The 11,054-nt window shown below is 46.6% G+C and overlaps 1 protein-coding gene across 6 annotated transcripts in view; it reads left to right on the forward strand.

Moving 5' to 3' along the window:
- Positions 1 to 11,054, forward strand: part of LOC120952328 (zinc finger CCCH domain-containing protein 18) — a 43,807-nt gene that overhangs the window by 27,908 nt on the left and 4,845 nt on the right. For all 6 annotated transcript variants that reach the window (XM_040371602.2, XM_040371606.2, XM_040371604.2 and 3 more), the window contains exons 3-4: positions 719 to 763; positions 997 to 1,151. In XM_040371602.2, the coding sequence (XP_040227536.2) occupies positions 727 to 763; positions 997 to 1,151 (192 nt within the window). In that variant the 5' untranslated portion in view covers positions 719 to 726. The remainder of the gene's footprint in view (positions 1 to 718; positions 764 to 996; positions 1,152 to 11,054) is intronic.

Consider the following 11,054-nt stretch of genomic DNA (forward strand, 5'->3'; position numbering starts at 1 on the left):
CCAGCAGCTTCGATTTTCGATCAATCTTCCACCTTCCAATGGCAATGAACGGTGGCTTTCACAGACCGATCGGGTCGGTGAGGGTCGGGTAATCACATCACCATGCTTATCACAAACTTCATCCATCCTTGCTTGGTGGCATCAATAATTTCCTTCTCCATTAACGCCAAGCGAGCCAACGAGCACAGGCGAGTGAAGACGCCAGCCGGTGGCAGTTATAAATGCATTCATCACGCTGGATGTATGTGTGCATGGATCGTCCGCTTCACGGTTATCTTGTTGGTGCGATCAGCAGCAGCAGCAGCACGCTGACGTACTTCGACCGATCTCCGTTCGATCTCGATTGGTTGGCCGGAATCATGCACATTCATGTGGTCGATGTTGCAGCATCATCGGAGCTCAGTGTTTTGTTGTGCTTAATTTGCCAATAACCATTGTACAATGATGATGGTGGTCCGTCAAGGTCAGCGGCACGGAAAGCAAACCACACCCCCGACCCTGATGGCGAAAAACGATACAATGCGGTTGCTTTGCCGCTGTGGCAGAGAGGTTAAGCCGGGCTTATCGCGTTGCTGCCCAACCGGCCAAGACGATGAAGATCGTTTGCTTTTAACATGCTTACACATTTGTCAATCACTGTGAATGCGTTACACGTGTATCTTAATATATGATTCATATGCACTCATTATTATTTTCTTCTTTGCTTTCGCGTTCGCAGGGAAAACTATGAAAAAGATCCGACGATGGTTGTTACTGTTTGCGGGTAAGTTTATGAGTCAACACTAAATATATTCATTAATTCCTTCAATCAAAATGTGGCTCCTCTAGTGTACCTTTCAAACCACACCGCAGCTGTTTGCACCGTGTAATTAAAATCATTCCCGCAAGGATTTATGTTGCTGCTGATGGAGCACTCTGTCCAAACCTTGACGCTTTTTTGACGGTGATGCCATTAACATTCTAATCCTATTTCCGGCTTGTTACCGTTTGTTACAGTCATAATAGCGCTGATGGTCCGAGTGGACGGGTTGAAGGCAACGTCACTAATCTTCGGCCGCGGTCCGGCCACCACGACGACGACCACGACCACCAGCACAACGACCGCCGCCGCCTCATCGACGACGGAAGAATCGGCCGAAGCAGAAGATGAGGTAGGTCAATGCGTAAGCGATTTAAGTGGGAAAATGAGATCAGCCGTTCGAGCCCAATTGGGGAAGGGGCCTACACAAAGCGGTATCTAATCAATCGTAAAAGGACCGGTCGCGATTGTGACTGTGTAAAGTGCTCCACTTATGTTGCGATTCGACTGATCGGTTTCAGCCGTTTGCGTATTGGCAGTGGAATGGAAATGTTTTATGTAAGTGTAAGCTCGGTAACGCTTACGCCGCTCCATACGCTCGATGCAAAACCCTTTCTTGTGCGGAAAGAAAAGCCAGCCCACCAGCCGCCCGCTTCGTGACGTATGAGTTATGCGCTGAGCAGCGCTACCCAGAAGCGCTTTGTCAAGAATTACACGCCATTTTTGCGCAACATGTTAATCGTCGCGGACAGAAGTGATGCGTGTTTTTTTCAAGTTTGTCTGTTTGTGAGCCCTTTTCCCCTATTTCCAGGGGCGTCCAGGGGCGTTGTGGGTGTTGTGAAACGAAGGTCCAGCTTGGGCTTGGAAAGGGCTTTGCGGAGGAGGTGTGTGTAATACGTGGTGCTGTGTAATACGAGCGTTTTGCCTTTCGCTTTCCATTACAGTACGGTGTTGTTGTGCCGTATGCCACCGAACGGTGTTACCGTGTGGGTGGTGAGTGAGCCCTTTTTCCCTTCGCTGACTGCACATGGCATGGCCCCGTTTTCGATCCATCCCTTGGCTTGCATGAGTTGGAAATGTGTCACCTCGATTCTCCTCCCCGGGTGACTCGGTTGACATCGAGCATACCCGGTCGAGTCCCGTATAACAACAAAAAAACGAACAAAAATGCCATTTTAATGGCCGGATCACGCTATGATGTAAGACTGCGCATAAGAAATATGAAATTGAATGTGACTGAATGCCCTGGAAGCGTATCGAAGCAGTTGACCGACATTTGAAGCATGAGTTTGAAAATTGTGGTAGGTATTAATGATTTTTTTTAGTAGAATTGACTTTCTGCAACTCAACTTCCTATTGAACAAAAGCATTTCGGATCAAGCGATGTGATAATGCACCCACCAACCAAGCGGCCAGCTGGCCATCCATTTTAGGTTTTATTTTGCGGGCATTACAAGCAGTGCATCCTCATCGGGGGCAGATTCCAGCGCCAAAACAACTGTTTCGACCAAAGAAACTACCACAACGACCAATCGCCAAGCTACCATCTCGAAGTAGTCCAGCCGGGTGACACTGATGAAACATCCCAACCAGGCGGCGGATGACGTAATGTCCTTCCAGCTGTGTGAGGCAACCGAATACCGGGGGCCAACAGAAAGTGGGATTTTCGTTTCCTCTCTTGCACTTGCACCGGGAGCTTGAGCAGGAGTGGGCCGGCAGCCGGTGATGAGGCATTCATTCATAATCGAGTTCACACAGGTCAAACCGGTCGTCGAGGAGTGAAAAGGGCAAACTCACAACTGGAGGTTGTTGTCCGGCGCATTGTTGGTTGTGCGGGATCGAAGAAAAATCAAAATATGCAAAAAAATCAGGCAGAAGATTAAAGGGCAGATAGAATACAAGAACAGAGCCAACTTTGTGGTTGGAAATGTACACATTTCAATTATATTCCAACAGATGGCGCTGCCAAAGCAAGAGAGGAATTGTGTTGTCATTGTTATTGCTTGAAATTGTAGTATTGCTTGAAATGCTTTAAAAATACTCCAACTCATGCCAATTTGTTGCCAACCTAATGCTCATTCGTACCTAACCCTTGTAGCCTTGTAGCGAATCGATTCCGTATCGTGACTTATCTAATGTCACGGCGGACGTAAGAATCTGGCACAAAAACAAACACACACTCACCCACCGTTAAGTATGCCAATGCCATATATCGGTTTGCATGAATTAGGTCATCGAGTGCAAGTGTCCGAAAAGTGAAAACCTACCCGTTTTTCGTTTTTCGCGGAACGTATTCGTGTTGCAGCCGACCACAAACACGGGGTCGGGCCGGGTGGTCTAATTGGGTGTTAATTAACACTTTAAGCGCCGTGTCATATAAATTCGCATGACGGTTTTGCTCACCGTTCAGCTTTGCATCTGACGCTCAGTGATTCTCTTGAGAACGAATGAGGTAGGAAAGAGAGAACGAGAACGACATGTACTACGCCGCTTATCGCAATGAAACAAAAGAGTGATAACAATCGCACGAGAAACTGTCGCTCTCATCGCTCTCTTGCCATGCGCTACGTGCTCACTCAAAAACTGTGACGTCAGGCTGGCGGTCAAAGTGTTAACGGTGCAAATGCCACAAATGTCGGCGACGGTCGCACACCGGTCGATTCCGCGTTCGTGTGCCGAAACGGTTGTCCTTCGGAGCGTTGTTCTGTGTCCTCTGCAACCGTTGTGTGGACCAAGTGCTGTTGTAATGGACCATTACAGGTTGTCCGCGCGCACACACACAGAGTTTGTGGTTGCAATTGTGAACAAATTATGATGGTGCCACGGTTGCCGTGGTTGGTAGTCCAAACGGTGGTCATGTAATTGGAGTAGAGACAACAACAACAAAAAAACGCCAGCTCGAATGGTTAAGTATTGCAGGAAGTGGAAAATGGAAAATGGAAAATGTGTGTAAAAAATGCTAAGCTCGCTGCTCATGGAGGTAGTTTGCAGAATAGGAAAATAACTGTGAAGAAAGGAGGTGGAAATGGTACAAAGTGGATTTTTATGTAATATTTGTTGCTACATATCACGAGCCAAAGGAATTCCAGACATGTTTTCAGAAATTCCAGTATGGCTACAACATTGTATCGTTCGAAATATATTATTTTTAGATTAATTAATGCTTTGATGGGCTTTTAGGAAGTAAGGCAGTCTTTAAAAAATTCAACTATTTATCTGGTAAGCTAGACAGATAGGCGTGTACAATGGGTCAGTAACAGATGCCACAGCTTGACTTACATTGTTACCAGATGGCGCTTTTGATGTAGGATAGGGGTTTCTTAGTGGTACAGGGGGTGGTCCCGTGGTACAGTCGTCAACTCGAAAGACTCAATAACAAGCCCGCCATGGGTTCAAGCCCCAAATGGACCGTCCCCCCGTAGCAAAGATTGACTATCCGGCTGCGTGGTAATGAATGAAGTCTCGAAAGCCTGTATAGGCCGGCATGTCCGCGTAGGACGTTACGCCAAATAGAAGAAGAAGGGGTTTCTTAGTATTCAAACACTGAACACACGAGAAGAATCTAATTTTCTGCTGATTTCTGCTGAAGAAACTACTAAAATGCTTCTAGATGAGCACTACAATTAGCTTGAAACACTTGCTATAAACTTGCTCCTTTGGTATAAAATACCTAATTTTATTTAACTATAATGTCGACTACATCGACTTTGACAACCATGACACTGTGACAGCTAACTTTTTGTATGCGATTGATACTGCAAATATTAAAAGCTGGTAAATGAATTAGGAAATCAGCCTTGACGCGAGAAGAACTCAAAACATCGAAATTCCCCTAATAAAAAATTCCCCTAAAACCTCAAGTATTTTCCATTAATTCTATAGAAAAACACCAAAGGTTAATATTGTATTGCAAAAATCCCCCTTCGATAGCGCCGATGATTGATGTGACTGTGACTTAGTAAACAACATTCTCATCCACCACCGAAGCTGGCACAAGGCCATAAACCTTCCCCATTCGTCACGGAGCGCTTGCAGCCACTCGAAGCAACCGCCTCGAGTCGCGTCTTCCTCCAGCTTTGCAAATTAAAACGCACCACTGCACGCGAAATGCCAAACGCCGCGTGAGATTCGCAACGGCGCGAGCAGCCACTTTCTTGTTCACACTTTGAGCTGCTCTTAAGCGCTTTCGCGTAAGCTTCCCCACTTTACCCAAAACCCTGAGAAGATGGGAGAGAACAGGGGGAGGAGGGGGCAAACTAAAAAGCGTCACCAAACCCCATTACCGAATAGGCTCGGTCCTCGGCGGCCCCAGCCGGCAATGCGTTACCTTGCGTAATAAGAATAGCGCGCAAGCGCAAACAAATCAACCGTCGCGCACCGTCGGCAACCAACAGCAGGAAGGTGGAAAGCAAACGCACCCTGGATTGCTGTGATGTGTGTGCGTGTGTCCGTTTTTTTAGGTTCGGTTAAATGGCTAAGCTGAGTGTCTGGTAGAGGCGAAAAGCACCTGACACACCGGGCTGCCCGATCGTGTGTGTGCGCCTGCGTCCGCGCGATCGGGTAATTAAATAGACCAGTCGTAATAGTTACCATCGCGAAGGGTTTTTTTCCTGTGCTGTGCTGGGACATACCGCACGCAATGATGGCCAGCAATTATTTATAACTCATAATAACGCACGGAAAAGGGGGGCAGGAGTACACACACACCGTCCAGCAAACATGCTTTGAAGAGGCTCCAACCACCGTGGTAAAGTGTATTCAAATAAATGTCGATTGTAGCATTACTTAACCTTTAGCAAGCAAAAAACAAGCTTGACTGGAAACGGCTTTGTGGAGAGTAGCACCACATCACCACCGTTTGTGTGTGTGTGATGGCATCGGTCGACATCTTTTGGAGTTGGGTTTCGGGCAGGCGGTGGTTCACTAACCCCACCTATCACCCATGTCGGCGGGTGCCACAATGCGTCGTAATGGCATAATTAAGATGCAAATGCTGTCACGCGGGGCCTGTTGGTGTTCTTGATTCGCTTCGCTACGCGGGCGATGGTGTGCGGGGTTTGGTTGCGGTTATGTTCGAGCGATGCTACAGGAGATTACTTTACCGAAACAGAATGTCGACGGCTTACCGCGGGGTTCGGCACGGTCCGGTCGGCATTTGCGTCCGGTGCGCATGATGGACGGACCCCGGTGCACTTTGTCGGCGCACTTTGCTTATTAACTCGTACGAATGGGTAGTTTCTGTACTTCAATCCCACCCGAAAAGGTTAAGGAGGAAGCGTACCGCATGTTGAGCACAATTTTAGGTCAATTATGGTTTGTTTGAAACGCGTTTGACTTGGAGAAGCCTCGTGTTTTGGGTACAAATTCACACAGATGGCGCTGTTTCGTGTGCTCTTACACAAGCTACACGTTCAATTTGTGTAGCTTTCCTAAAATACTTCCAATCAGCACACTTCCATTCTATATCCGCGTTCTTCTGCACCATTGCCACAACCAATTTGAACCGCTTTTAAACGCACACAGTGTGGTTAAGCGACGAACCCCTCGAAACAGTCGCGCAGTTGGTAAACACACAGTTTTTCGGTCATATTTCATCGAAACTGCTTCCGTTCCGGCTAACGAACGACGTATTTTGACTAATTATTTTTAGACTATCGGACCCACGGCTCGTTCGTGCTGGGTGCAATTAATCCCGCGGCCTTGGCGTAGCTGCAAAAATGCTCCATTCACCTGTCTGTTGCTGTGGTGCTTCTCGTGTAGCTAAAACACAAATCTAAAACGTTATCCATTTCGGAAGAAACGGCATACCGGCGGTCGAACGCAATAGAATGCAAGTGCCGTGAACTGTTCCCCATTGTGTTTCCCCATTGTGGCTTTGTGTGTGTGTTTGTGTGCCGGTTGGGGTTGCAAAACATACGTGTACACATGTGCCCCCCTTTACGCCATGGCTTTTGGTGCAGCTATCATGGGTTCTTGTCAAGGCACGCTGAACCTGTTCTGAATGCCACACTTGTTCTTGAGTGGCAGGCACAAGATCTCGCGTGGCTGTGCGTGCCGTTACTGTAGCGCTGCATAGCATGGGGTTTCACGTTGCGCGCTTGCATGCCACTTGTGCGATAGCGATCTGTAACCGCTTTTTCGCGCATTGCGTGCCGACTGCACCGACCAGCAGAGCGGCTGACTTCAGCGGCTCCACAAGGGGTATCAGGGCGAGATAAAGATCATTGCTGCGTGTATGTGTGTGTGTGTGGAAAGAATAAATAAGGTTAGCGACACCAGGCGAGTTCGCACGCAAAGCGTTCTTAGTTGCGTTGCACTAGTGCACGTTGCGCGTTGGGTAAACGCACCAAACCTTAATCCCACGGCACGGTTACGATATACAGTAGGCGTTGTTGAGATGTTGGTGTGTGTCTGTCTTGTTAAATGTCAAACCCGCCCACTGCTTGCGTGCACTGTACGGTGGAGTACAATTTTGTACCTCTAGCATTATCCGGCAGAGGGCGCCCCGTGGCGGTCCGTAACTGATAGTCGCTTGCGTGCCAAACGAATGGTGTCGATGACACACTTGCCTTATGCCATCGTGTTATCTGAGCTGACCGCCCACCGAAGCCGTGCGCATATCGGTCGTTTCCATTAACCTTAACCTATTAAAAAGCGGCTTACGACACCGAAAGCCGGCCGAAAAAGGGTTAATCGACGCGCAAACGTACACTAACGTTCCCCGCGTACCGAGATGGGTGCCCTTTTGTTTTGGGCGGCCTCGTTGGGCGAGACTCGAAAACATTTCCAAACAATCAACCCTGCCTAACGGGGGTTGTACGGGTTATTATTCATTAACTAATCACGAACGAGGAGGATTCACCAGCTTCGTGCCACACGAACTATTGCAACAGAAAACCTCGCCAGTCTCCGCTTTCTTCCCTCGTTACGATGCCTAAACGGATGGGGCACGTGCCACGAACGGCCTAATCATCGGTCCGTGTTTACCGTGCTGTTGCCCAGGTGGCACCTTTTATGGTGAACGAAACCGGCCATTGGTCACTTTGGTCGTTGCGTCGTTAGTAGCATAGTATGCTGCTACCTGCAACCGTACCAACGTCGTCATTTGCATTTGGTGACAGGTTTCGTTACTTTGTTGCACAGCAATGGCCAACGAATACGGATGGCCGGAAGCCCGGAACGAAATGTTGACCTCAGCGAAGGAAGTGGCTTGCCCCCGTGGGGGGTGTATTGCGTTCGAGACCGCCCCGAAACAGGTAAAAGGTCCCGGTTGTGGTGTCATAGCATTACGCTTACGTTGCAGTCGAAAAGGGCCTTAGGATGATCTTGAACTTGATCTTGAACTTTGTGCTCGATATTATGTTTTTTCACATAAAGAAGGAAGGGTTAGTTTTGAACGTTTTTGTACGTTTTTTTGCTACTTATTCTGAGAGGTTTTTTTTTTATTTGTTTTTTTTTTGTAATATTGTTTTCTTCTAAATTTAATTTTCAACAGTAAAATAGGACTTTTATTAGACTTATTCGACTTTCAATGCATTTTTTGAATGTTGGGTTAATTTATCATGATTTTAATTAAATATTGTAAATATTTTATTCGAACTATTGCTATGTAACTTAGCTTTTTACGTAGTATGGTTCCACTATTCTTCATTTAAAGCCTTATTTTTACAAATGAACAACGTAAACTAATTATACATTCCGATCTGCATACAATCAACACGTTCAAAATTTTGAATTAAACCGTCAAAACATAATCCGGACAAACGGACGATGATTTCATGCACTTTTGCCCACGCAATCTGCTTTCGTTCCAGCTGCTTGCGATGCAAATCGGTCTGTCTGTTTGTGCGTTTGTGTGCATGTGCTGGTAATGTGAATGATTTAATTTTCATGCCCGCCTCAGCCATACCCATGGATGACTCAACCACGGACGCACACAGTATTACATTGAAAACCTTTTGTCCCGATGGGTGAAATTTAAAGCAAAAGACCCTTCCCGTCACCGATCGATGCCCGATGAATGTTGATCGAGCGGAACCGTAACCAAAAAAAAAACACGACCGTTATTGAAAATGGCAATCGATCAAAAGCGACGAAGCGGAAGTACTACGCGGCACAGGAACCAGCGCAAGAGAAGGGCGTCCCGGTGGCGCGTAGCAATCGATGACACCTTCAAGCAAGTTAAAACGGTTCCCTCGGCTCCCTGCTCCGATCACGGCGCTTGCATTTTTGAACTAATTTCTCTCGATTTATTACACAAAACTCATTGCCGATTCTGGCCAGCCGGCCGAGGGCGCACCATTCCGGAATGGATAATGAACCGTTCGTGCTCTGGTATGGATTAAAAAAGTGAATCAAAAAATGACACTTTCGTCACACACAATTATTCAAAATTGAGGTTAACTGCGATCGGCTGTGGGAGCTCAGAAGGAGGAGCGCTCTTTCTAGCGCTTAGATAATGTTTTCACACGGGTAAGGCAATCCCCGTCGTTCGAGAAAAGGTTTGCATTTTTTGGGGTTGATTTTTTGGTTTTATTTTTGGTTTTTTTAAATATGTCGGCACTTCTTGCGAACCTTTGCCGGTGGGATATTAATTGAGTTAACATTCTTTACCGATTGCATGGTTGGTGCATTATCAAGATGGGATGGTCGATGGGAAGGCGGACAAAAATTGTGGGATGAATGTTTTATCCAAAAAATGAACAAAACCGACTAAAATATATAACTCACAATACATATCCAAGGCAAATTGTTTGCTTAAGAGAATCTAAATGATTGTGTTTAGGGGCAATGTTTGTCCAAATTGCTCTTAACAATAATGTTCCTCTATCACTGAGCATTATACGGTTGATGGTAATTATCTTGAAATCAAATTCATCCCTCTAAACGGCACGGCAAACATGAATTACGTAAAGAAATATCAAACAAACCCATCCATAATCGCAAGACCTTCCACCATGATCATGAAATGGCAATCGTACAACGAAATAAGAAGATGCCCCGCGTAGACGTTACGAAACAGCAGTTCAACAACCCAACCCTACCCGCTTGCAACCGGCATCGAGAGTACAGATTCTTAAACAGCTGAAAACCCTCCCACCAACAACAACCTCATCATCATCATCATCGTCACTAATTAACCCGTTGCAAACGTTGGCCAAGCCTCTCGTGGCCAGATAGAAAGCTTCCACCGGGCATAAGAGCATACCGTTCCGATAATAATTCCCGCATCGCCAAACAAACGCTGTGCTGTACTGCACAATGTGTACTACACCGTGGCATGCAAAACCGTGGCTCTGGTGGAACAAGCGGCGTCTGGCCGGCCAGAAGAAAGGCATAGGGAGGAAATTTCACCTTTTCATTTCTTTCATCGTCGATCGGTGTCGGCGTCGAGCGTCAGAGAGAAAACTCTATGTCGTTTTACGCAAAGCTTTGCGTTGCACTGCACCGTGTCCGATATGTAGTCGTCGCTGCGTTTTTGATGCCGTTCGCACATAATGTGCATTTTGTTTTGGCAACGCGATTACGTACACGTTTGGCAAACGGATTTAATAAAAAGAGCAGAAAATAATGGACATGGAAAATGGAAGAAAAAACTGCGGAAAAAAGGGTATCAAAAGACGCGAGATCAACCAGCCCGTACGGAAGTTGGGTTCGTTGGTCCAGTGCAACAACGACGATCATTTCCGGCGATATGCCGCCCACCTGACCGAGAGTGGAAGTGACCATTTCTGTACACCATTACCGGGCAAACAGACATGGGGATGCAGATTTTCCTTCTGTTGGCTCAGAGATAACGCGTGTCGACGGACGGACGAGGGAGGATAATTTTACACCGGCCACGATCACTCCCACCAAACCTCGTACTTGGAGGGGAGGGGGATTTTGTTTCGTAACGTGCCACACTTCATCTTGAACGGTTCAATTGTCTACTGCCATACGCATACCGTAGCCGTGAGTAATGGACGGCTTTTGAGGGATTTTTTGCACACAGTATGTACCGAAGGTTGAAATAATAGCAAACAAATTGAATGGATGTTTCGAAATGATTATGTTGATAATGGTGAGAGATAATGTGTGCTATGAAAAATGGAAACAGTGCGAATTTGTTGGAGAGCCAGGTGGAGAGCAATAGAGGGTGTAGTTTTAGAATAGATGAATTTGATAAACTTTTTTTATGCCAGGGGATTATTGAGGCAAAAACTCTAAATTTAGTTACGAATGTCGACGCCGAAATTCACAATAAGAAAAAAAG

Source organism: Anopheles coluzzii, chromosome 2 (genome assembly GCF_943734685.1).
Source record: "Anopheles coluzzii chromosome 2, AcolN3, whole genome shotgun sequence".
Lineage (NCBI taxonomy): Eukaryota > Metazoa > Arthropoda > Insecta > Diptera > Culicidae > Anopheles > Anopheles coluzzii.